This window comes from Leuciscus leuciscus (genome assembly GCF_965113295.1).
Source record: "Leuciscus leuciscus genome assembly, chromosome: 24".
Taxonomy (NCBI): Eukaryota; Metazoa; Chordata; class Actinopteri; order Cypriniformes; family Leuciscidae; genus Leuciscus; species Leuciscus leuciscus.
The window spans coordinates 11746516-11774513 of record NC_138723.1 but is presented as its reverse complement, the minus strand read 5'-3'; the positions used below and the strand labels follow the sequence as shown (position 1 = coordinate 11774513).

Here is a 27998-nt window from a genome sequence, read left to right as displayed (position 1 = left end):
TTTTGACTTCATAAAGGGGTTTGGACATCAACATTGCACGTCACGTCATTGGACCAATATACTTACTTTAAGTGATTAACTGTTATACAGGCTTTTGCAAGTAACCCCCAAAAAAGCACTGAAAAATGCACTAACTGTTTTGCAAATCTTAAGGATGATTCAAGTAATGTACCTAAGCGACTGAGGACAGCTGTACTCGAGAGTCATTTTTTTAGACCATTTAGACATGACTGTGAGTCTCCAGCACGCTATGCGGCGCTGTCCAACTCCATATTATAAACCCGAAGAAGCAACTATACGCTCAGTTCGGAAAACAGTGCAAATGTTGCATTATTTATGGAAGATGTATGTTAAACTATGCATCGTCAGTTTATAAACGAATATCTACTCTCTACCTTATTGTCTTACAATTGGAAAACGTCTTTGCAAAGCGTCCTCAGAGTTGGAAGAAATGCGTCACGCGACTTGTAAACAAAAGCAGAATGACAGACTGTCATGAGTTTGATTGTGCTTCTTCATTTCCAAGCACTTTAAGTGTTATTTGAAACTTGTTAATGCATATCATGTCGATTGGAAGAATAGAGCAATACAAATGAAGTTCTGCAGACTGCTTCACCACTGGACATTTTTCTGCATGTAAATGTGTGTGTGATTGTACAACTGACGACTACAATGACAGTGACCATGAAGGCAAGTGTCAAATCGTTCAAGCTTGTGGTGCACAAGAAGGGCTTTGGAGGAAGTGGTGAGAATATTCTTAATACGTAATATATATTCTTAATACATAACAACTGAATTAGTTTTAGTTTATGACGCTGGCTTGTGTTTTTGCATATATCTCTTTACACTCATTGTTTCTCCACAGAGGATGAGTTGATGATGAATCCTAAAGTCTTTCCTCATGTTAAACTGGGGGATTTTGTTGAGATTGCACATCCAAGTGATGAGTACAGGTGAGAGGAGCTTTCTGGTGATATCAGGTCAATTTCACTGAAATACACTGGCGGTCAAAGTTTGGAGTTGTGAAGATTTGTGTAACGTTTTTTTAAAATAAGTGTCTCATGCTCACCAAGGCTGCATTAATTTGATCAAAATATATATAGTAAAAACAACAATATTGTTAAATATTATTACAATGTAAAATGACTGTTTTCTATTTTAATATATTTTAAAATGCCATTTGTCCCTGTGATCAAAGCTGTATTTTCAGCATTCAATATTCAACAATATTATCACATTTGTGATCAAATAATGCAGCCTTGGTAAGTGTGTAAGAGACTTGTTAAAAAAAAAAAAAACTTTTGACCTCCAATGTCTAGAAAAAAGTCCCATTTAATCCTAAAATCGTCAGAAAAACCTATAACACGTCATATTTTGATTAACTAAAAACTGAAACCTGAAATGAAACTGCACTGTGAAAAATTCTATTATTTTGTCTAAGCATTTCTTTGATTGTCTTGTATCATGCAATATTGAATATAGTCTTGTACATTAGTATATTTCTTGATAATATTCTTGTATTTTTAATCTCTTTATCTTAGTCCTCTGCTGCTGCAGGTCAAGAGTTTAAAAGAAGACCTGCAGAAAGGTGAATTTGAAATTATTTGTGTAATTTTCTGTACTAGTAACTATTAACCAGCTGCATCTCAGTGTTCATTTTTCCACCAACAGAAACTATCAGTGTAGATCAGACAGTGGCTCAAGCCTTCAAGCTTCGCGCCTACCAGGACGTCATCATCAATATTGTAGATCCAAAGGTATTTTATACAGAAGTACACTTTAATGCACAATGTCCTACAATTTATTTACAGTATATATTCACAATATTGCACAGCTTCTCATACCCTATTACCTAAATGCATCATTTGAAATTGAACAGGATGTGACTTTGGATCTGGTGGAGCTCACCTTCAAAGATCAGTATATTGGACGAGGAGACATGTGGAGACTGAAGAAGAGCTTAGTGAGTAGAATCTGCATGAAATGTTCATTTTTGATGCCTCATAGTGGTCTTTATGTCTCCATGATGTTCTTTCAGGTGAGCACATGTGCGTATGTGACACAGAAAGTAGAGTTTGCAGGAATCAGGTAACAACATCCATTATTACAAGCTGTCTGGAATATTCCAATGTGATTGGTCAATCTCTGAAGTTTTATCTCATAACATACACAACACAACTGTTCAAGAGTTTGGGGTCAGCAAGATTTTTTTAAAGAAATTAGTACTTTTATTCAGCAAGGGCACATTAAATTGATCAAAAGTTACCAATGTTTCAAAACATTTAGATTTTCGACTGTTCTTTTGAACTTTCATCAAAGAATCCTGAAATAAATCGAATCATGGCTAAAACGGTTTGAACATTGATAATAATAAGAAATTAAGCAAATCTGCATATTAGAATGATTTCTGATGGATCATGTGACTGAAGACTGGAGTAATGATGCTGAAAATTTAGCTTTACCATCAAGGAATAAATTACATTTTAAAGTATATGAATGAAGGAATGAATGAGGCATTTATATAGCGCTTTCATATGTAACACTGTACACCCAAAGCGCTGTACAATCATATCAGGGGATCTCTCCTCAACCACTACATTACAATATTACATTATTTTACATTATATAATAGAAAACAGCTATTTTAAATGGTAATAATATTTCACAATATTACTGTTTTTATTGTATTTTTGATCAAATAAATGGAGCCTTGTTGAGCTATTATTAATATTAAAAAATGTAAAAAAAAATACAAATCCCAAACTTTTGATCGGTAGTAAATGTTTAACTAAAAAAATAATGGTTTTATCATGATTTCAGGGCCCAGGCCAGTGAATTGTGGGTTAAAGGAGAGAAGGTCACTTGTGGCTACATTAGTGAAGATACAAGGGTGAGAATGTCTCTTTGGAAATGCAATTAGTGTTATTATCACTGTTTTTTCACATGTCGTGACTCTTTTTTCCACCTAGGTTGTTTTTCGATCCACCTCTGCGATGGTTTATATATTCATTCAAATGAGCTGTGAGATGTGGGACTTTGATATCTATGGTAAAGAGAAATTTTTTACCATTATGTGTATTTGAAGAATAAATCTGTTATTTAAAACCATATAAGCTGCTGTCTTAATTCACAGGTGATCTTTACTTTGAGAAAGCTGTCAATGGTTTCCTCTCCGACCTGTTTGCCAAATGGAAAGTGAGTGTCAACTCTATCACTGACCAGTAATAATGTTATAGCTGCTTGTATCACTCAGTGCATTGGCATTATGGCATTTTGTTAACGTGTAACACTAATTTTAGGAGAAGAACTGCAGTCATGAGGTTACAGTAGTGCTGTTCTCTCGAACCTTCTACTTGGCCAAATCACTGGGTAAATGTTTCATATTTAAAACACTGCCTGGGTCATATCATTTGAATAATAATAATTGATTATGTCTCTTTCTTCATGTAGAAGAGTTCCCAGAGATGCAAAGAGCATCAGTCCGACAAGACCATGATGGGCGGTATTATGAGGATTTCTACAGGTCTGGAAGTTCATTAAGCAGTAGTTCACCCAAAAATGAAAATTCTGTCATTAATTACTCACCCTCATGTCGTTCCTAACCTGTAAGACTCGTTCATCTTCAGAACACAAATGAAGATATTTTTAATAACTCTGAGCCAGTTCTGTACTCTCCATTGACTGTCTGCGTAACTACCACTTTGACGCTTCAAAAAGTTCATAAAGAGATCGTAAAACTAACACCGCGATAAAATGTATCTTTTCCATGTTAATCAGAGTTTTTGTCCTAACTAGACAAGATGGTGACATGTGATGATTCTATTTTAGAAACGGTTTCTATTTTTCTGCTACGTCGCGGCTGCAACAACAACAACACAAAGAATAATGATAATCCGAGGTACTGTTCATGTGCTTTATTCATTGTTAAAAGCGTTTAATGGGAGTTTGAATATCATTTTGTGTCTCTTTTATAGCCGTACTGAAATCAACAATGAACAGATCTTCAAAATAAATAAAAGGAAACAAGAATGCTTAAACTGTCAACTCGTTGAGAACAGACAAGTGTATTCTATGACAAAGATTTTTCTCAATATGTATTTTTAATGATGTTAAAATGGTGTAGTATTCATAAATTTTATTATGTACTTATCCATTTCATTGTGAGGGCAGGGAGCTTGCAAAAAGAGCCTGCCCACATGCTCTCCTGATTGGCTGGGATTTTTGATTGACTTTATCGCTTCTCATAGTCGCGTCGCATCTGGTGTGAACAGACAAATTGTTTGTTGATGGAATCTTATCGTATAACGTCTGGTTAGGACACTGTGTAATCCATATAAATCGAGCAGTTTAGTCCAAATTTTCTGAAGAGACTCGATCGCTTTGTATGATGAATAGATTGAATTTTTATTTTTATTCACATATAAACGTTGATAATTGAACATAAACGGAAGCTCAAACGAACATGTTTGACGCGTGAGAACAAACCTCATCGGTTCTTGCTGAAGCTCAAAATACAAGTAGAGCCCTGCACGGGCCAAAAACTCCAGCCCTAACCCGGCCCTGGCCCGTGGTGTTCAAGCCCTACCCGGCCCCAACCCGACAACGGCTGCAATTTTTTCAGCCCGAACCCGACCCGACCCGACCCGAGACGTATCACTTTAAGCTCTCTCTGACGCGCGCTGCGTGCTGTCTCTGCTTCACGCACGGCACATCACACGCTAAAAAGGTAAACTTTTATTATTGGCCTGAAACATCACCAATCATGCCCACAAATATTGAACAGACTGTCCATTAGAGAGAAGCATAAGCATGCAGTAGAGAATATAGCACTACGGGATCCAACCGCAAAAATAAGTAAATAAACGGCCTACCTTTCTTTGCTTTTAAGTAACTAAAGAACAATGTTCAAAAATGAACAACTCTTCGCCAACTGGCTAATGTTAAATAATATTAATAAAAAAATTAATAAAAAATCCAACTTCTCCCTGATCCTCTGCATGGTCAACTGTCACCTGTTAATGCACGTGAGTGACGCGTGCGTATTTGTGACAATTTGCGTATTGCGTTTGTGTTGCTTAGGCGATGTATAATATTTATAAAATAATAAATACAACAATATTTCACACACATTATGTGACGTGTGCTCTGCACGTATATGGACACAATGAAAGGAGAGAAGCTAAATAAGCCTGAGTCCGACCCGAGCCCGATCTGTAAAAAAAAGAAAAAAATGGCCCGAATGGGCTTGGCGTGTCCGTCGGATCCCGACGGGCTTGCAGACCTCTAAATACAAGAATGAACCTCATTGGTTCTTGCTGAAGCTCAAACGTGCTGTGTAACACATGAGAATGAAACTCATTGGTTCTCGCACGTCAAGCGAACACGCTTCCGTTTACCACAACTGATGTGTGAGTTGATGAATGTTTATATGTGAATAAAAGTAAAATTAAATTTGTTCATTATATAAAGCGATCGAGTCTCTACAGAAAATTTGGACTAAACTGCTCAATTCACATTTACGATCTCTTTATGAACTTTTTGAAGCAGCAAAGTGGTAGTTGCGTTGACTGTCAATGCAGGGACACAAATCTCTCAGATTTCAACAAAAAGATCTTCATTTATTTTCAGAAAATGAACGAAAGTCTTACGGGTTTGGAACGACACGAGGATGAGTAATTAATGCCAGATTTTTCATATTTGGGTGAACTAACCCTTTAAGACTTGCTGCTTTGTACTGGTTTAAGCAGCCGTCCTTATTTTTATTCTCTTCCAGGGTGGTGGCCCAAAATGAAAGACGTGATGAGTGGACGTCTCTGCTAATCACCATTAAGAAGCTTTTCATACAGTATCCTGTACTGGTGCGTCTTAAAGTAGCAGGTGCGTATGTATATCCAATCCTGGTTTATATACTACCGTTCAAAAGTTTGGGGTCGTAAGGATTTTTTGTATAATTTTGAAAGAAGTCTCTTAAGGCCTGTGTATACTTCATTTTCACAGTTGAGTGCAAAGTATACTCCTTTGGCAGGGAGCGTGGAAAGATGCGTGTTATGAATATGGCATTATTGCAATTCTGTAAACTCAAGCAGATTTACAAACACATTTTTGTTCATGTCTCAATATTGCAGATGGATATCCATGTGGGCATAATTCCACTTCTGCTCAGGGAAATTATCTGGAAGCTATAAACTTGTCTTTCAACGGTTTGTAGTTGTGTATTTAGTCCATTGTCTTTACCCACGGCAGTTCAGTAGTGCTGTTTGTCCTGATATCAGTGTCCTGATTGGTCTCTTTCAGTCTTTGATAAGCACTACATCAACCGTAACTTTGATCGTACGGGTCAGATGTCGGTGGTCATTACTCCAGGAGTGGGCGTGTTCGAGGTGGACCGCTTGCTCATGATACTCACCAAACAGCGCATGATCGACAATGGTCAGTGAGTGCATTGTACAATCGCTGTTTGTCTTGTAAAACTGTGGCAGATGCTAATGGTACGGTATCTTCCTAACAGGCATCGGTGTTGATCTGGTATGCATGGGAGAGCAGCCTCTCCACGCTGTTCCACTCTTCAAGGTTAGCAAACGCCATATTAGGTTGGCATTTGAGCATAAAATCAGATATGAATGTTTTAATACTTGTGAATAGGGTGAGAATTATTATTTATATCATTTATCATTTATATTAGTTACATAACCGCACAGTGCACGGAGACTCCAGAATTGGCGATGACTACAACCTGCCTCACTGGATCAACCATAGGTGAGATTTGAGAGTTGTTGCTACAGTACCAACTACTGGGTGGTTGCTAGGGTGTACTGGGTGGTTACTATGTGGTTGCTTACTGGCCCAAGTTACCCACTTTTGAGTGTCATTGATATGGGCTGGTGTCCCTCCACCCATTTTTTTTCTATAGAATTATACTGTATATATATATTTATATTATAGTAAAATAATAATAATAGTGTATTTTATTAAAACATTATATTGATTATTATTATTTTAACGAATATCATACAACCAATACTTTTTTATTTATGTTTTAACGGTGCAGTAAGTGATTTCTGAGAAACACTGTTAATATTTGAAATCTTCATTGCTCCGCCCCCAAAGTGCCTGAACGCGCAATGCAAGTGTGTATATTTCTTTATCGTAGCTGAAGCGAAGTAAAATAATGCATGACAAATAATACAAAGATGGCGAACGACAAGGAAGAACAAAAAATGAACACGCAGTACACAAGAGTATATACACAAGCAAGAGTTTGTTGTTGCCAGCAGCACACCAGCTCCAGACAAACAATGACATTCGTCCTGTTCCTATATCTAACATTACAAGAACAGCAAAACCAATGCTACTCACGTATGGAGCAGAAACAACGCAACCTCTGTGTCTGCTTTCAGGCCTTCCCGGTTAGGTCTCTCTTTTCTAATATTAATGTGGGTCGTAAAGCTCTTTCCTGATCATAACCCTTCATTTTCCAGTGATATTCTGATGAGCTTATCTCTTTTGTAATGTCTCTCAGCCATCTCTCTTTCTATTGTCTTTCTTCAAAAACTCCTTCCCCATCATGAATCGTCCATTCAATCGCCCCCTACTACTGACTGGCTACAAGTGTGTTGTTCTGCTCTGTCCAATCCACTTTCAATAGCGTTTCTCAGAAATCACTCACTGCACCTTTAATTCATACAGGGTACAATTCTGTTTGGCAGCACCTTGTTTGACAAAAAATGAAAATGTTTTGTAAATTAATTGTTATATTGTCATTACATTTTAAAAGATTGATTAAGTTGTTAAAGTTTTATGAATTAATTTGATTGGACACTAGTTGATTAAATTAATATTGTGATCATATTTTTGTCCATGTTACCCAGCCCTAGCATTAAAGATTCACAGGTTAATGTAGAAGAACTTAGTATAATAAATATGTATTTTACAGCTTTTACACATCAAAGAGCCAGAACTCATGCAGCTGTTTTACACCACGGATCAAGCTGGCTGGAAAGAAGGTTAGAAATATCACACTTACACTGACAACACCTTGTGACTTTGCAATGTTGTTATTATAAGAATGACTTAATGCTTGTAAAACTGCTAATGAAGCTGCTGTCACTCTGATGCCTTTTCATTTTAAGGCTCAAGCTGAAAAAGCCAGAAGCAGCAAAGAACATTGTAAGTCATTTGCGTCACTAGTAGGTATTTAAGGTTGTATATGGGTTTGCCGTGAATTGACTGATCTGGATTTGTCTTGCTCAGCTCTTGGTTCTCCAAAAGATGCTGAGAACAGCCTTCCAATCCAGGTGGATTATGATGCGTACGATGCTCAGGTCTTCAGACTTCCTGGGCCCTCAAGAGCCCAGAGGTCCACCAACTTCAGGTACATGAAAAGGATAACAATCCTGTCGTTTTTCGTATTTGACCTACTTCCTCCATTTATATGGCAGTTTATACGTTTAGCCTGTGATCATGTGTGTCAGGTCGAGTCGGGAGAGGGAGTCAGTCAGCAGGAAAAGCTGGGGCTCATCTGATGTCGGTGGAGGCGTAATGGGCAGCTCTCCCCCAACCAGGCCTACTGGACCAGATGAACAGAGGAGCCTGACGTCAGATGACAGTTTGGGACACATCTCCAACATCCTGCTCATCCCACGCCCGTCTCAGGGCCAATACGAGGTCAGCAGCTCCCTGGGGTACACCAGCTGCACAAGAGGTACAGAACCATTTAGTGTGCACCTATGTGTTGATGTAGACGGAAACGTCTGGTTGATGTTCACTGCTTCTCGTCTCACTTGTCTTTGCAGAATTGCTGGAAAAGATGGTAGAATCCCAGAGGGATTTCAGTGCTCCGGGCCGCTTCACGGTGGGCAGCGCTGAGTCCACCCTGCATGTACGGCCAGGCGGTTACACGCCCCAGAGGGCCCTCATCAACCCGTTCGCCCCCTCACGTATGCCTATGAAACTCACCTCCAACCGCCGCCGCTGGATGCACACGTTTCCTGTGGGTAAGGGATACATACAATACTTGCTTCTGATTGGTCAATTTGTGGTCAAATATTATGCAAACTAATGACCACTAAACTGTCACTAGAGTCTATTCTCTACATGTTTTATATAATGTTGTATGGATGTTCAAGGTCCTTCTGGAGAGGCAATCCAGATCCACCATCAGACACGACAGAACATGGCAGAGCTGCAGGGCAGTGAGCAGAGAGACCCGGCTCGTACCTCTGCGGAGTTGCTGGAACTGGCCTATCATGAAGCCACGGGAAGGTCAGTCACGCACAGATGAGTGAGAGGATATTTGGAGAGGAAAAATAATGAGAGTCTAATAATGGTGTAAATGTGTGTTATAGCAAGCGGACAGCGTCCCGTTACGTAGGAGAGAATGGACTGTACATCAGTGGAGTTCCTGACAATGTATCTGGAAGTCCAGCTAGTAGCAACAGCACTGGTGCAGTATTTTCACTTACTTAACCTCTTTATTATACAGTGGCCCTAAAAGATATTTAAAAACTTTATGATGATATGAATGTCAGAGTGAGTCTAATGAGCTGATTCTTTGTAGTGAATCAAAAAACATGTAGCGTTGCTGGTGTAATCTGATTCCCAAAAGTATTACTCAGTCATATGCAGAGGTGGACAAAGTACACAACTTCCTTATTTGAGTGAAAGTACAGATACTACTGGTCAAATATTACTCCATTACAAGTAAAAGTTGTAAAGACCGATTTTTACTTAAGTAAAAGTACAGAAGTACTTGTTTGTAAAAGTAATTGAGTATAATAAGTAAATGTCAATGCATTGTTTTATTATTGTTGCATTGTTGTATGTAATACTTACTGTACCTTATGCCTTTGAAGCAACCTAGTGAATACACCTTCCAGTTAGGAGTATCTGTGGAATTAAGCTTTTAGAATGTCATGAAACCGATAGAAATTAAACAACTGAATTGACAAAAAAAGACAACGATAATCATCTTCATTTTTTATTTTATTTAACACTCCTACCACCCCAACAAAAGAAGTACACATCCATTCATGCACATTTGAATCAAGTGAGACATTTTTTTTTTCTTGAATCAGAAAAAACACAGCTACACAACCATAGCTGTATAACTGCCCAACAGCAATACTGCTTTAACAAAGAGCAAAACAGAAATACTTATTTGCCATGAAAACAAAACTTTCAAACCATTAGTTGTGACAACGATACTGTCTCTCACAGATCACTAATAGAGAGAAATCGCACAAATCGTCAAACTTCACGACACGTGGCCATACAAGAGTGATTACTGATAGACTGATAGACATTACTGATGTCACCTGCAAAAATCCAATCACGTTTTAGAGACAGAAAAAAAATCATGCCATGACTAACATAACTACATTTTACTCAAGGACCTTGACAGAAATGTAGTGGAGTGAAAAGTACAATATTTGTCTTTCAAATGTAGAAGTTAAAGTAACAAGTTTCAGATACTCAAAAAGTGTACTTATGTACAGTACTCAAGTAAATGTACTTTGTTACTGTCCACCTCTGCTCATATGAGTCGGTTATTTGTAGCAAATCAAAAATATGCTACATGAGTGGTGTAGCCAAAGTCCCAAACAGATGAATCTTGTTATTTTGCAGTGAATCAAAAATCATGCTGCTTATTCTTAAATTACTGATTCTTGAACGAATTTTGTGAACCAGTCCTTATTAGGTTTTATTTTACACTCCTGAGACTTAAATCTTAACTATGTATCTATTTCATTAGAATTAAATAAATCACTGTGAATTTAAGTGACAAGTCAAAAGTGACTATAACAAAGTTCAGGGAAGGAGGAGGAGAACGTTAAACGTTACTTTAATCGTAAAATAAACATAAAAAACAACAAAACAAAAGGAGCGGCAGCGGCCGACTGCGGCATATAAGCAAAATAAAAACTGTAATGTAAAATTTCCCAGTCTCTCAGCCCCTCTGCTTCATACCACAGTAACGTTATAAAACTTTAATACATTATCTTATCCATGAACATTATTTCTGCCGGAGTTTCGTTGGATTGCTTTCCATCGGCTTGTTGAGGAGGTGAAGACGACAACTCCCATGATTTTATTTTCATTTCATTTTTCATTTTTTATTTATTTGACAGGGACAATGGACAGCAAAAAACTGTCCCAGAATTAGCTACAGAGCTAAATTTCATCTGCAGTCCCTGGGCAGAAAATACCAAATCACATTACATACAATAAAATATCACACAAGAAGAAAATATACGACACATTGTCAATCAATTAACAATAAATACAGCAACATTACTACCAAAAAATCTCAATATACATCCTATAAAATCACATAATATTACAAAACCAATCCCCCATAATTATAAAACCTTGACAAAACAAGAGTATTTAATGATTACAGACCTGACTCCTTTTTAACCACATTTTCAAATGCAGCTTGAACTGTGTCAAAGTATGACATTGTCTAATAACAATTGGTAAGTTATTACAGTTTTTAACAGCTCTTACAGAAAAAGCTGATCGACCAAACTCAGTTACTCTAAAATGTGCTTCACAGTCACCTCTTGATGAAGCCCTTGTTTGTCTTATATTTTCTCTACGTGAAGCAACAAATGCTTTTAAGGGAGGAGATGCAAGATCATTTACAATTTTATACATTAAACAACAATTATAAAATATAATAAAATTGTCAAAAGTAAAAAAATTGTGCTTTTGGATTATGAGACAATGATGGTATCTATTAGGTTTCTTGTCAAATACCTTTAGACCACGTTTGTATAAGGTATATAAAGGTCTAAGAGTAGATTTTCCTGATTGTGACCATGAAGTAATACAATAAGCGAAATGAGAAAAAAATCAAAGAATGCAAATAAATTCTTGCAGCTTCCAGTGAAAGTTGACTCCGTATAAATTTAAAGTTTCTAAGTTGAGGTGTCACTGCGCAGACTATTTTTTTTATATGCTTTCCAAATGTTAAGTGCGTATCTAAAATAACTCCAAGATATTTAAAATCTGACACAATTTGTAATTTTTCACCACAAACTAATATATCAGGAAGAATCTCCTCCTTCCTTTTAATTTTAAAATACATACAGGCAGTTTTCTGAACGTTTAATGTTAAACAGCATTGAGTAAGCCAGTCTGAAATTTTTGACATTGCGACATCTAATTTTTGTGCAACTTGTTCATTTGTTTTACCATGTACATATACAACAGTGTCATCGGCGTACATTTGAATATTTACATCCGGGCAAACATCAGGTAAATCATTCAAATACAAACTAAAAAGTAAAGGCCCTAATACAGACCCCTGCGGTACTCCCGTAAAACACTCTCTCAATGACGATACCTGCATTTCAATCCGGGTACACTGTTTCCTTGATATAAGATAAGATTCGATCCATTTCATTACTTCTACCGAAAAATTCAAATATAATAATTTAGACATTAAAACATTATGATTTAGAGTATCGAATGCCTTTTTCAAATCAAGGAATACTGCACCCACAACCCCACCTTTATCTAATTTTGACCTCACTTGCTCGATAAAATGACATACAGCCGTTTCCGTTGAATGCTGTTTCCGGAACCCAAATTGAGTAGGGCACAATAAATTATTATAATTTACAATTTGCTCAGTTACTACCTTTTCTAGTATTTTAGACACTACTGATAAAATTGAGATCGGCCTATAATTTTCAACTTTACTCGGATCACCTAACTGGAGTAACTAATCCAGTTTTCCAACAATTTGGGAAAATAGATTGTCCAATTGATAAATTAACAAAATGAGTAATTGATGCAAAAAAAATATTTTTTAAAAATGTACAATCCAAACCATCTATATCTTTGGCATTAGAATGTTTTAAATCCTTCATAATATTCTGAATTTTAATCTCTGAAACTGTAGTTAGATAAAATGCAGGTTTTACTGAATTTACAGAATTTAGTTCTTTATGTCTAATTCCATATTTACCAGTCAAACTCTGAACTGAGTCAACAAAATAATTGTTAAATATATCAGTAATTTCATCAGGCTTATCAATTATTTTCCCTTTAAGATTTAATTCTAGACATTTACTACCTGAATTAGAGTCTTTCTTTATTAATTGATTAATAGTTTGCCATACCTTTTTACTATTACCTTTGGCCTCATTTAAAATATTAATAAAGTATTGTGCCTTAGCCTGCCGTATTATCTTAACTACATTGTTTCTCAAACTATTAAAAAGAAGTCGGTCCTGCCGTAATCCAGATTTTATTGCTTTTTTTAAGGCAATGTCACGCTTTTTCATGAACATCCGTACCTGTTCAGTAATCCATGGTAAATTATTCTTTTTATGCCTATTTCCAGCAAATGTAGTATATTTATTCCTTATTTTTTGTATTTCCTCTATAAAGATTTTATGCGCAGTTTCCACATCTTCAGTAGATAAAAGGGGTGCCCAATCAATTTGTCCAAGCTCTCCTTCGAACGCACTCATATCCTTTTTTAATATTCTATAGGAATAGTTCTGTTTATTCTGTGTAGTAGTATGATAATTAAATCTATTCTTATTTAATTTCCTAGAAATAAGTGTTAGATTGTGATCTGACAATCCAGTTAAGAAATTAAAAAACTTTATTATTCTATCTGGTTTGTTAGTAAAAAATTAGATCTAATAAAGTTTGCGAAGTGGCTGTAATTCGTGTAGGGCCCTCATCCATTTGTGTAAAATCATATAATTTTGTTATTTCACTTAATTTTTTTTTTGTGATTTTGTCAGACCAATTAAGATTGAAATCCCCCATAACAAGACACTCTTTACGCAAATCAATTTCTTTAAAGGTATTTTTAAAATGTTTATAAAATGAGATATCAGATGAAGGAGGTCTATAAACTGCAACTATAGTAAAAGACATTTGTGAAGATAATGTAATTAAAACGGCAATACATTCAAAATCTTTTGAGCATTCAAGATGAACTTGTTCACATTTAAAATGATCTTTAACATAAATAAGGAGCCCTCCTCCTCTACCAGTTTTCCTATCGTGTCTGAAACATTTATACCCATGCATTGTCAAAGCAGCACTAGGAGAAGTTTTAGTTAACCATGTTTCCGATAAACACAAAAAATCTAAATTTGAATCGTTAAGCAAATGTTCAATTTGTTCATGTTTTGGTAACATACTTCTAATATTTAAATGTCCTCCCAAAATACCCTTCGGTTTAGCCCCGCGGTCCCAAATTACTTTAGAATGGTTCGTTGTTTGAAAATATTGCAGCTTACGATGCCTCTCGACAGCCGACAGTCCATTGCGTCTCCCGTCGACCAACACACGGCGACAAGTCGAGCCAGCCCCCCCGACACAGCCGGACAGCACATCCAGACTACAGCCAGCTCCTACCTGGCCACCAGCAGCCACCGCGGGAAATACAGGTGAGTCTCCAGCACAATTCGACCCGACAGTCAAGCCGCTGCCAATCCCGATCCGACCACAAATATCCACTGGCGGCAGCTGAAAAACACCTCCAGGTGATGCGCCAGAATTCAATTCGACACCCCCGACAATATCCACCAGCGGCGACTGCAAGACATCTCCAGGTGTTGCGCCGGAATTTAAAGCAAGACACTGAGCAACTCCAATGTCACCAGGTCCTGGATTAAGATGAATATCACCAGCAAGAAGAAGCGTCGTCATCAAATAAAGCAGAACCTTTTTCTGGGGCCGCTTAGATTTATCTTGTGTTGAATTCTTTGATACAAATGGTGCCAAAGCTTTTCCGTTTTTTAGAACAACAGAATATGAGGCAAACTGTCCCAGTCCATTTAAATTGCTTGGTGACTGAAACTCGTTGCCGTTTGCACGACTAATCCAACAACATTGAACCGAAGCGTAAAGGAGGGCAAATATATATGCAAAAAGCAAAAATCTCGGCATAGATTTTGTCTTATGGAGGTTTAAAAAAGCCACGGAAAAATGTATCATTAAAATGAACACATTAAAAAGATAAAAATCAGTTTGCTTTAATCTAGTCCTAAGAGCAGCTCCTGCCACACTGCAACTCAGGTCCGTCATTTTGGAGTTATGGAATATTTTACGCTCATTCATCAAGCTACGCCTTTGAATAAGCGACCTCTAGCAGCGAAACTTACTTGCATACTGTGCCTTTAGGAATTGCATTTGTTAATGCACCATTAAAATCCCGAATTTCTCGAGGAATCAGAATTCCTTACGATTTCCACCCCTATATAACATTTTATAGCAAGTATGAGTACCGAATGCTTTTTGGGGCCACTGTCCTTTTTTCTCATTTATTTTATTAAATGATCTGGTACGAGTCATTAAATGACTTGCATGTTCTCTGTAAGAGCCAGAGGTTGAGTTGAGTTCAGTTGTTGTTACTGCTCTTGCTTTTGTAGGAACACCAGTGAACCGTGGTTCCTTTGAGGATTATTCCAGCAGTCTAGATCCGAGTGAGTTCTTCCCCATCAGTGAAGAGACTCAAAAACACAATTGCATCTCCAGTATCCATCTACTTCCACATGAATGATAATTTACCACATATATATAACCTCAGAAATATATATTTATTATCTGCAAATCACATAAACGCATTCATATTTCAAAGGGAAGGGGGTTTGGGCAGGAATTCTGGGATCTATGGTTGAGTGATTTAAGGTGTTTAAGGCTGGGTTCGCACTTACCTTTGCACTTTTAGGTTTGGAAGTTAAAATCAGTTTTGTCTGTGAGGGAATCACTGTTCTTTATCTTTGTATAAGGTGGTTTGAGAGTATCTCAAGCCAGTGCGGTAGATCACATCAGTGGAGCTGAGTGGCTGTGTTGTTTATGGGTGGAAGTTTGATGAGCGAAAAAGGTGGTCCTGGTCCAAAACCTCTGGGGGAATTCACTGAATAGTTGCGCCACTTTAGCATCAATATGCCTAAATCTTATTCACACACCATGCACAATACAACACCAGTATTGTTTAGATTTTTATTTGATCTTAATTAAGCAACAGATTCACCAACACAATTGTTTACTGAATTGTGATACGTCTGTTCTTTCTTGAATCGACTGTATTCAACCATCTATTGGTGTCTTTACACTGCGAAGACTTGTGGTGGGGATTTTGATTCATTTCATTGACTCCAATCTTCTGAATCTATTTATTGATTTGTTCACTGACTTTTTCTGCAGGTTTTATCATTATGCCAGTCGGTCTTTTTGTGTTTTGAGTGAGACCCTCTTTCATAAACACGATGACCCAAATCATTTAGTTCATGATGACCCAAATCATTTAGTTCATGAACGAGATGTCTAGTTAAGCCAGCACGTTTATCGGCTAGTGATAATCACAAAAAAGTATTAAACATTTATTCTAGAAAAGGATGTAAACAAAAGAAAATATGTGTGCTGAGTGTAATGCACAGGTGCTAAAACTGACAACTAAACGTCAATATTGGTGGCCGCAATTCATTCTTAGTGAATTCCACCTCGGATTTGTCTGGGATTTCTGGCTTTCTCTCTGTACCATCCCTCCCCTTTCCTGGGGATTCCTCTATTTCCTAAATTCCCCTTTCTGTCTAATCAAGTATCAAACTTCAATTCTCTCCCTCTCACGAGCTTTATAACCCTCAATAAAATCACCAATCACAAGTATGTATAATGACACTGCTCCACTCAGATTCTCACGCATGCCTTGCCTGAACACTACAGTACTGGTCATCTTTTCTGCCAATTGTGTGTTTGTACAGACGGCCGTTCACACTTATTACTCATCATCAGTGATGTCACGATGCTCACAGTGCCTTTTATTGCATGTTAATTTTGCACGTAGTAGTCACTGTAATTTCAGTTCAATTACAACAATAATGGTAACACACTCCTTTTTCTTTTCCCACTTTCTCTGTCTTTCTTTATCCTCGTTCTGTGTGTTGGTATGTGTCTGTCTGCCTGAAACTGTACACCCTCTCTTCTTCTGTCTCTTTCTCTCTCAACCTGTCTGCTAATTTTCATTCGGGCCGTATGTGTGAATGTGCTTTGGATGTGGTCTGTTGCGTGTGTGCTGTTCTGTGTTTGTGTGTGTGGTGGGGGTGCCCCTGAAGTCCTGCTGCTGTCTGCCCCTCCGACAGTGCCTAGTTTTTGCTGCACGGTCGGGGTGGACTGGAAGTCCCTCACCACTCCTGCCTGCCTCCCCCTCACGACTGATTACTTTCCCGACCGCCAAACCCTGCAGAACGACTACACAGAGGGCTGCTACGACCTGCTGCCACACACTGACCTGGACAGGTACAAACACATTGGGTCAAAACATTATGTCTGTCATATTGCTTTCAATTATATTTTAGGGGATGCACAATATATATCGGCACTATATTGGTTATTAGCCCATATGCTTGGTTAAAGTCAGATATTCCCATTATTAATCATGTTTAACTGGAATTCCTGCAGGAAAAACAGCATGAATCACAACAAGGAAATTGCACTGAAAGAGCACTTTAGCACCTGCCCACTTAAACAAATTTTTAAAATTAATATCTTTCACAGTGCTTCATTGGATTGTCGTTCATTCCCTCATGAAAGCTGTTACACAGCCTTGTACTTTTGTCTTTTTCTCTGATTTTGTCATACTTTTTTGCTTCAAATCAGTTTGTAATGTTACGTTTCACCTCATACCTGGTTGATTTGGCTCATGGCTTATAACTCTTTAACGTAGATTAAAAAAATTTAATAAAAATCCCAATGTGAAAAATTAAACAATTAAACGTTATGCCAAAAAGTGATTGAGAAATATCTTAAGTGCCCCTATTATGCTGTTTTAAAGGTTCCTAATTTTGTTTTGGAGGTCTCCTACAACAGGCTTACATGCATCAAAGGTCAAAAGACACTTTAATTTGATCATAATATACACCACATTTTTCAATGATTCTCATTCGACTCGCCCGAGGATTCAGTCTCTCTAAATCCCTCTTTTCCGCAAGCTACTCTGCTCTGATTGGCCACTGGGCCAGTCTGTTGTGATTGGTCGACCGCTTACAGCGCGTGTCAGAAAGGAAACAGCCATTACCATAACCAAACTTCATCTCCGGAGGCTTCCTAAATCCTCAGCGATTGTACGCACTGACAAGACATTAACGATGGTGTCAATTTTACCATATTAATGATGAAACATTGGAAGATCTAGTTATTCAACCCGAACCATACGTTAGCCTAGCACTAACATGAATGACTAATGTAACATTAAAGTTTGTAAAAACAATCTTGCTCCATCCTTTATCTTTACTAAAAGTAGTAAGAACAACAGACAATCTGCATTAATGGACACAGTTTCAGGTAATAGTGGGCCCACAGTTGATTTGTGGAAGTATTTCAGTAGGACGTGAGTTAGCCGGAGAACTACACAGTATAAAACACAAAACTACGTATTTTGAACACCCGGTAGAAAATATATACATCAATAATGAATCATACTTACAGGTTGTGATTCTGATGAGAAATTTGGCCCAAATAAAGTGGGTACTATTTAGACCTCACGAAGATTTGAGAAGCAATCGTCAAAAGGTTATTCTGCTGCTGTATCGCTGTGGTGATTTTAACCACTGACTCTTCGCAGATCCTTTGGAAGTGTTTACAAAGAGAATTTGCTTTTGCAGAGCAGAAAACAGCGACTTCTCGACATGTACACAACACAAACCAGCTACAGTGTTTGAGGGTGGGTCAAAGCAGACATTGTTCTTGGGCAGCCAATGAAGACCGTAGGCGGGCATTATGCAAACGTTTTACTGTGTTACGTATGCAGGTCACGAAGTGAGATTGGAATTCCTGACGACTCGTTTAGGCGGTTCAGAGTCGATTCTTTCTTTTAGGAGACAATAACTTTATTTATCATGCATTTTCGACTTTAGAGCTTTGCAGACTGTTTACATTCACAGATGTTACACACAGCATGAAAGGTAATATTGGAAAAAGCATAATAGGGACACTTTAAAACTTAGCACTATTTCTAGGTTTCTAATAAACATTACGGTGACTGTATGTGAATTGCATATGAAAAGCTTTGTAAATAGTCAGACGTTCTTGCTTCTATTGAACACAACTTTGCATTCATTATTTGCAATGAAATATTGTATTAAATTAGAATAATGCTAATTCTCAAGTATTCTTAGACTTTTGAAGCCCACTGTAGATTAGAAACATATTGAATATCTCAAAATGTATGTGCTCTCCATCTTATGTAGACGTGACGATGAGTCTCCAGTGATGACGGCCCATCAGGTGTTTGAAGAGTTCATCTGTCAACGACTGATGCAAGGCTACCAGATCATTGTACAGCCAAACAGGAAGCCACAGCCTGCTATAGCCCCGCCCCTCAGCAGCAGCCCCCTTTATTCCAGAGGTACATCCCCTGCTGGACACCCCTCAGCTCTGCATACTAGTTGGTTTATGAAACCTTCCTGTCATAAATCATGCTCCAATGTAATTCAGCTGAGAGATTTGAAGGTCTGCTTTTCAGGGCTGGTGTCTCGGCGTAAACCAGAGGAGGAAGAGAGTCTTTACTGGCTCAGTATGGGGAGAACCTTTCATAAAGTCTGCCTTAAAGATAAGATCATTACCGTTACCCGCTACCTCCCAAAGTCAGTAGAAGCTTTTAGTAATTCAGATTTAGTTCATGAAATATGTTCTTCTAGAAATGCCTACAAGTGTGTTTTTGTTTGTCTTTAGGTATCCATATGAATCCACGCAGATTCAGTACAGCTACAATCTGTGCCCTCCGCATGTTGACGCCCACTTCCTGCCATTCTGGGTTGAGTTCAGCCACGAGCGGCTGGAGGAGTACAAATGGAACTACCTGGACCAGTACATCTGCTCTGCCGGCTCAGAGGACTTCAGGCAAGTGGCTTTACTAGCATCACAACTCTGACACAAAACCTATGTACATAGATTCCCACAAGAACCCATTCCTCTCTCTTCCACAGTCTTATTGACTCTTTGAAGTTCTGGCGCACACGCTTCTTGCTGCTGCCAGCGGGTGGAGCCAGGCGAGTGGCGGATGGTGAGGGTCACTGGGACGTATATGGGGAGGGGGCGGGGGCAGGGCGGGATGGCCTCTCTGGCAATGGGGACTGGTCTCTTTTGGATGGATTTATCCGCTTTTTGGAAGGCCTGAACAGGATTCGTCGGCGCCATCGATCTGATCGTATTATCCGTGTGAGTGCACAGCTACAGGATAAGCACAAAGGATTTATTAAAGGGATAAAACCATCCATCTGGGCAATAAAATAACCATTATTATTTTTATTATAGAAAGGAGCTACTATTAAAGGCCTGCAGGTGACAGGGGCCCTTTCATCCTACAACCCGGAGCCTATAGCACCCCCTGTGGGCAAAAAGGGCACCTCTGCTCTTTCTGCTCTTCTGGAGCTGGATCAGACACAGAAGTGAGTTGTGCTGGCAGATTTTGGCAAACCAAAGGAAATAAAATACCGCAGTGAGAAAATCACAATCAATGAGAAACAAGTGTTTGTGCGTGCCACGTTTTATCTAGTGCCACATATGGTAAATGTTTTATAAAATGCCAGAGATTCCAGGTTTTTCCTAATGCTGGTGAGATGTCTTTGATCTGCAGGAGTTTAGAAGAGCAGCAGCTTGCTGCTCAGCATGGTGGGAAACCATGTGGACCTTTCAGTGAAGCTGCCAGCGTTGCCCTGACAACCACCTATGTCGATAGCCCCCGTAAGGTGAGAGCCCGAGGCAGACCGCCGAAACGGACTAGTTCCTGGCTTCCTGTGTGTATGCTTGTGCTTTTGAGTGGGGAAGAGGCCTATTGCATTTGTACAATATGTATAGCTTGCTGGCTCTTTCCTCTTTTTTTTTTTGTGGGCTTTTTCACCTTTGTCTGCTTGGTTTGAAGACTGATCACAGTATTTGGAACAGAATAAAAATGCCACAATAATATATTGTCTTTTAATTGTTAGTTGCATATTGTGTGATCAATTCAATACAACATTTTTAATCAATTGACAGCACTACTTTTGGTTCTTTGTCTTCCTGTATTCGATTGTCGATATTATATGCAGTGGGTTTATGTTTTCTTCCTCTTTCATTGCCTCTTTTGACCTTTGCCTCTTCCTCTTTCATTCCTGCCTTGTTCTTTTTCTGATCTCTGGGGGTCATTTTCTCTCTTTCTGGTGTTTTCCTCCTAATATGCTGACAGGATGCTGCCTTCATTTTGGACTTTATTCGTAGTCCACGTTCCTCCTACATCTATCACTCTCAGGTCAGTCACTGCCCCCTCTCTGCTCTGTGAAAGCCGTCTGTCTCTTGCAACTCGCGTGCGTGCGTGTAAACCATGTGTGCATGTCTGTGTACTTGTCAAACCTCTCACTGGCATTAAAAATGTTAAGGTTGGTGTATCTAGTGTTTTTATAGTGAGAGTGATAATGAAGAGTCATCCCTGTTTGTTTATGTATACTAATCATCCTTCTCATTATAACATAAAATGTGAAAGAAATATTAGATTCTTTAGATTTACTTCATTTAACATCTAACCTCTATGAGTTCTTCTGTAGACTGCACCACTCCGGGTTCGCCAGTGGAAAAATGCATGTGCACTTTGCATTTAATCTCTCTTCACATCCTGTTCTCATTTAGAATACAGCTAATCTCACGTAGCCAGATTTTTGTCTAGCGGCATACAGTAACTGTTCCACATTCCAGCTAATTCTGGCCAGGAGCAGATGGGAAGAGGCCATCTGACCAAGATGTAAAGCATTTATCACAGTTTGCTTTAAAAAAAAACATAAATCTAACATTTATGATGTCACGGTAATAGACAAGCATGCAATAAAGTGGCAAATCATTCAAATAATGTTATAGTGATCTTTGGAGAGAAGTTACAAAGACAAAATGAAATAGGGAGAAAATGTGTGTAGACAATTACCAGATATTTCATATGTAATTCTGAAAACAAAGCAGAACGTACAGAAGAGATTGAGTAAATTTTTTAATGGCACAAACCATGTATAAATTTCACAAATCCAGTCCCTGGTTCATCTTGAGTGCTCATTGCAGCAACCTGGTACCTTGTCAATATCGCTGGCAGACTGACAAAAACGGACTTTTAGAAATTGTAAAGCAACAAGCCAGTCAGATTGGAGCTGGTGGTCTGAACCAGCTCTTGGCATTATACTGTGCACTATGCTTCATAGAGTCTATCATGGGATGTGCTGTCTGATACTAGAGTACCACAAAGATGCATTCCTGCCAGTCACAGGATGCTGATAACGTGAAGATCTCTCATAATTTTGCACCTTTGTCAGTCTTGTGTAGTTCTGTTTTAGACTTGTTTGCGTGAAGATAGATGATGTCAGATGTGCTAGTTCCTGTGCAGGAAACACAGGAGTGATGAAGGCACACTGCATTTCAACATTTTACCTGACACATTCTCAATGGGTTCCTCAGCTTCCCGCTGAACAGGTTCCAGCAAATTCCATTGAGGGTGGGCTATCAGACAAAGGAGGAAACCAACCAGGTGAGAGAATATCTGCTATGCCCCAAGCCACAGGAGACCCAACCCCAGGCACAGGTTCAGAGACTGGGTAAGAGAACACCTCACTTTATTCCAACAGTCAGAACATGGCTTCCCATATATTCAACTCAGAATGTTCTACTTTCATGTTGCTTTGCAGGGGGCAGTCAGGGTCCAGTGGTTTGAGTCTTTCCTCATCTTCCACACTAATGGAGATCCTGGAAGCCATTAAGCATCCCACGTGAGAGTCTTTGAATCCTTAATTATTTATCACTCTTCTATTATGTCACCCATGTGTGATCTAAATTGATTTCCTGTGCTTGTAGCACTGGAGTGCAGCTTTTGCCAGAGCAGCGGGGCCTGCCTCCCAACTGCTTTGTCAGTGCTGAGGTTGTACATTGGCTGGTGAGCACTGTGGAGAATGTCGCCACACAGGGCATTGCAGTAGAAATCATGCAGGTAAAAGGTTGAAATTGAGAACATTGCAGAAGTCACAGTAGTCTGTGCTTGTATTTAAAAACTTGACTGTATCTCTGACGCTCCTATAGAAAATGTTGGATGAAGGTCTAATTACTCATGCCTCCGGTGATGCCATGAGAACCTTTGTGTATGGCTTCTACTTTTACCGGATTGTGGACAAAGACAGCGAGAAGGGTAAGAAACGACTTGTCTGTCAAGATTACTTTGCTAGGGGTTGCCAAGCTGCTGTTGGTTGCTCCTACTGTGTCCAACTGTATCAAGGGACATTCACACCGACAGTGATTTGCAACAACAAAGCAACTAGACATCTATTATCAATGAAAAGTGGTGATTTTGGGGACACTAGACAAGTGATCCATAGTGGTCTGCCACCTGATACCGTTGGATACCGAGGCAGAGTAGGAACGCCTTCTGAAAATCAACAGCACAGTTACACTGCAACCACCAGCAATTTTTAAGCAATGTCAGTGTTGAACAGGGATTGATTCAGGGGGCAGATATCACTGTCTGCAATCCCGTTGGAAGCATGACTGTACCTTGGTGCTTCTACGCTCAATGAAACAGACCTCTTTTCCCTGCAGCCCCTACAACTCAGCTGCCCCCAGCTGGAGCCAACGTATGGTCTGCCGCAGCTTTGGAGGACTTCGCCCTGTTCCAGAGGAAGTGGTTTGAGGTGGCCTTTGTTATGGAGGAACGTCGGCCCTGTGACTTACCGGCCTTCCTGCTACCCTGGTTGCCCAGCAGGCCAGCCTCGTATGCAAGTAGGCATAGTTCCTTCAGCCGCAGCTTCGGAGGACGCAGCCAAGCTGCCGCACTGCTAGGTACACACAGCCGGCTCTGACCCCAGAGCAGCCATGCTCTGCACCTTAAGGCAGCATGCCACACTCGCTCCCCCGAAAGTTCGGGAAGGCTAGTGAAGTGAATGAGTCCCACAAAGTCAAATCATTACTAAAGCATTCAGACACCACCCATACCATCTACGCGCTACTAAACAACAATGCACACGTGGAAACTTCCACAACTCAACTAACTTATATAGATGAATGTTGCAACGACATCACTGTATAACTCTATACGGCGCTATATTCTTCTCAGGAAACACCAAGCCAAGCTTTTGATTCAGCCCCTTCCATCAAGAATATTTAACGTATTCAAATCTAATAATCTGACTTTGTGTGACTCTTCTCCATTCTAGGACTGCATGCTGTTGTAGAAAAGTAGTCCCTTAGTTTATCCTATTTATTCCCACAATGCTCAAATCATGTTGATGACATCATGACTCCCTTTTCTAACTGATTGATGTAGACAGTGTTTGCAAATCTTCTATTATAACAAACACAATTAGCCATCAATCAGTGTGACGGTACATGCACTCTCTAAATGCTGTGGTTCTACCCAATTAGGGGACAAATTGTTTTGCAAGCTCCTCAAATCAGAGCATGGACTGATTGCCCCAGTTCACCAATCAATCCACTGTTTTAGGTGTGTCATATTGATGTCTTGTACACCAGTAGTGCATGGTGCGGTGAAGTAGTGGCTGTGGTCCAGTAGTGCCGTGGTATGGGTCCTTCCTGCTCTCCTCCATCTGTCCTGTTCCCGCTGGATGAATTGTGTTCGTCCATTGTTCCCAAACCTAAGCAAAGCTATTCTGCCAACCCGTCGCCTTTCTGCTTATTGTGCCGATGCACTCAGCTTTCAGTGTTTTCCTGCCATGGAAGCTTCATACATCTTATTTACCTTTTAATACTTTGCATTATGGAAAATCATCCCTGGCCTGAGAATCATTATTTCAATTCATTCACAATGCTTATTGTCTCAGATGTCATGAACTAAGCACTTACTGTCATAAACTCTATCACAATTATTCTTCATTGACCCATTTATTATCTTAATGTCTCTGTGCCTGACCTCATTGTCATTTCATCCTCTTGGCCATTTCTACTCTTCCTGTCTTTCTCGCTCTGTTTTTACCCCTCCTCTCTCAGCTGCCACAGTTCCAGAGCAGAAAACAGTCACCTTGGACGTTGATGTGAACAATCGCAGTGATCGGACGGAATGGTGCAGTTGCTATTACCATGGCAACTTCTCCCTCAATGCTGCCTTTGAAATCAAGCTGCACTGGATGGCTGTCACTGCAGCTGTACTCTTTGAAATGGTGAGCATAGGATTGACATAGTTGGCTGTGAGGTGATGAGGTGCTGGATGACATTTTTATAATATCAGGACAATAACTAGAACTAGTATCAAGAAAGGGGACAAACATTACATGCAAGGTTGAGACAAAGTCCTAAAGCACTGCACTCTTCTTTTTCAGGTGCAAGGCTGGCACAGAAAGGCGGCATCTTGCGGATTCCTGCTTGTACCTGTGTTGGAGGTGCCCTTCGCTTTGTCATCGTACCTATATGGCGACCCTCTCCGTGCTCAGTTGTTTATCCCCCTAAACATACAGTGCCTACTAAAGGAGGGATGTGATAACCTTTTTGAGGGTGAGGACAGAGAAAGTAACAGATGTTTCTTGTGATGTTTGTAAAAGTCTCTCAGATCTAGCAAATACATTAGGTCTGTCCCAATTTTCGTACTTATGCGCTATTCTATGCCATTTTATAGTATAAATAGTCCAAGTAGTGTGTTCACATTGAAAATTGTAAAGAAAAAGTGCACTTCAAATACCCCGATGATGCGCTTAAGTAACTGAAAAAACAAAGTGTGGAATGTTGGACACTTTACTAATAATAAAAAAAAAGATATATATAGTGCACTGATATTCTGGGTAATATTCTGTTTTGTATATTTATAATCAACAATTCTATAATTTACCATCTTGGATGGATTGAACTCTTGAACTGATAAATGAACTGTCATTTATTGTATGATATCCTCCATTACGGCACTGCTTTATATGTGTAGGGTTTGAGCCAGAGACATACTGGGACAGAATGCAGTTGTTTCAGGAGGCCGTACTCTCCAGGTAAAGAGAGCATATAATGTATTTTTCACTATCATTATTGGTCAGTCTTTGGGTTAGTGAATTGAACAAACTTAAGTTTATTTTTTAGAGTGGTATTGTTAGGGTGACCAGATTTCTCAGAGTGGAATATGGGACAGGCACCCCCACCATTACCCCACCACACACATAAAAGTATCTTATCTACACGTGTGTAGGCCTATATATACTGTATCTGTGTGTTTGTGTGTTATAGCCTCAGATTTGGTGTGAGCAGAGAAAATTTCGTATCATAGCCTACAATTTCTTGATCAATTTCGCAGTGAAGTCAGCTCACCGAAAAAGCCCTTCACTTGCATGCACTTTATCAGATTCACAACTTTGCTTCACAAAAGATTTGCTGACACTCAGTGCAGCGTCCACATGTTTTTTTTGTACGCATGCGCCGTGTAATGTCGTCGGATCCTGCCTTCACTATCGTTATTTGTGATTTGAATGGTAACTTTGGTCTTCAAAATATACTATGACGTGATTGGCTACCTTTGATTTGGCTATTCCCATGTGACAGAAGACTCACAATCGCTTAGCAATAAAGACATTTTAAGAAAGATAAAATACGAGACAAGAAGAAAATGATTTTTTCATAATAACTTGGGACTAAAAATAGAGCTGAAATACAGGACTGTCCCGGGAAAAATGGGACGTCTGGTCACCCTAGGTATTGTCCTGTGTGTTTCATACTGAAACAATTTCCCTTTTTTTCTTTTTTTTGGAAGATTTGGCTTTGTGCAAGACAAGTTCTCAACATCAGCTTTTAACTTTCCATCAGAGAATAAACCCCAGTACATCCATGTAACAGGTACATGCTTTTATGAATAATATAAACTTTGGTTGGAAAATACTATGATAGAAATCTTTCTTGTTACTTTATTCTGTCCATCTCTTTGTCTTGCTCTCTCTATCACTATCTCTCGGGAACTTTTGATCCAGGTACAGTTTTTCTTCAGCTGCCTTACTCGAAAAGGAAATACTCCAGTGGGCAGCGGCGGCGCCGTAACTCCACCACCTCCGCCAATCAGAGCCTGTTTGGTTCTGAGGAGCGAGTGGGCTACAATTGGGCTTACAATACCATGTTGACCAAAGCCTGGAGAACTGGCGTTCTGGGGGACGAGAAATTGGCCGACCGCCTGCTACGAGATTTCACAGACTTTTGTGCCAACAAGGATAATCGACTGGTGACCTTTTGGGAAAGTTGTGTGGAGAAAATGAATGCCAGTGCCCCTTGAGAAAAGAGAATGGTGGAAAGGCAAAGGATACTTTCAGAGAAAACCGAGACAGTTCGCCTTTGCTTTAAAAGCTAATGTACTGCTGCTATCATTCCTATCATCTATTCAGAGGAAAATAAAGAAACAGCCTCATCATAAAACACTCAAATGTATGAGTCATATGTTTTCAGAGTGTTTGCACATGAACCTGCAATGCTTTTGGGCTGTTTTTAATGGGTTTGAGTGAACGACAGGACTTCAGTAAGTTGTACATAACATGATCAATTTGTTGATTGTTATTGCTAAACCCCATCTTAAAAATGTTACTGATACATTAGTAACTGCTGCTATCCATATTATCAGACAAGCTTTTTCACTTTTCTAATACAAATCTATGGAAGACTTGTGTTTGGATGGTTTTCAATGGACATTTTGCAGAAACATTGTAAAATGTGTTTGAAATGTGGCAATTATAGAAACAGTTCCATTTACTTCACACTAATTTGATTATTTGTAGTCACTTTCAAATGTGGCTTCTCTTGTTGAGCAGAGTTTGCATTGATTCTGCACAAGCAACAGTAACCAAGGTGGACAGGGTTTATCAAACAATCTTTTAAATGTAGGGTAGGTAATTTTTTTCATAATCACAGGTTGAAACTCTCTTCTCATCCTGATAGCCATAGAAGTGGTCTAAATATAAAAAAAAATGTAAGTCAGCACCAAATAATGTTTGTCCAAAGCAATGATACGTTGTCCTACCTGCTTGTCACCGTATGTATTTCCATACCTTCATGCAGAC

At 39.1% G+C, this 27998-nt stretch overlaps 1 protein-coding gene across 5 annotated transcripts; it reads left to right on the top strand.

Annotated features, from left to right (window-relative positions):
• Positions 1-267: 267 nt before the first annotated feature.
• depdc5 (DEP domain containing 5, GATOR1 subcomplex subunit) lies at positions 268-27362 on the top strand. Of its 5 annotated transcripts, none has more exons than XM_082157057.1 (42): positions 268-745; positions 866-953; positions 1542-1588; positions 1672-1757; positions 1880-1963; positions 2039-2088; positions 2821-2890; positions 2970-3048; positions 3134-3195; positions 3300-3369; positions 3451-3523; positions 5774-5877; positions 6126-6200; positions 6295-6429; positions 6509-6570; positions 6683-6756; positions 7934-8003; positions 8130-8166; positions 8251-8371; positions 8472-8701; positions 8793-8993; positions 9126-9261; positions 9345-9442; positions 15402-15455; positions 17115-17271; positions 19221-19378; positions 19496-19616; positions 19705-19872; positions 19959-20190; positions 20287-20420; positions 20609-20720; positions 21197-21259; positions 22444-22580; positions 22671-22751; positions 22837-22969; positions 23059-23164; positions 23572-23811; positions 24976-25145; positions 25305-25476; positions 25898-25958; positions 26711-26793; positions 26925-27362. In XM_082157057.1, the coding sequence occupies exons 1-42, from the start codon at positions 673-675 to the stop codon at positions 27218-27220; spliced, it is 4803 nt and encodes a 1600-aa protein (XP_082013183.1). In that variant the 5' UTR covers positions 268-672; the 3' UTR covers positions 27221-27362. The 5 variants fall into 5 exon arrangements, with proteins under 5 accessions (XP_082013183.1, XP_082013185.1, XP_082013182.1 ...); XM_082157059.1 differs by having other exon boundaries at positions 17088-17271; positions 23572-23751; XM_082157056.1 differs by having other exon boundaries at positions 17088-17271.
• The last annotated feature ends 636 nt before the right edge of the window (positions 27363-27998 follow it).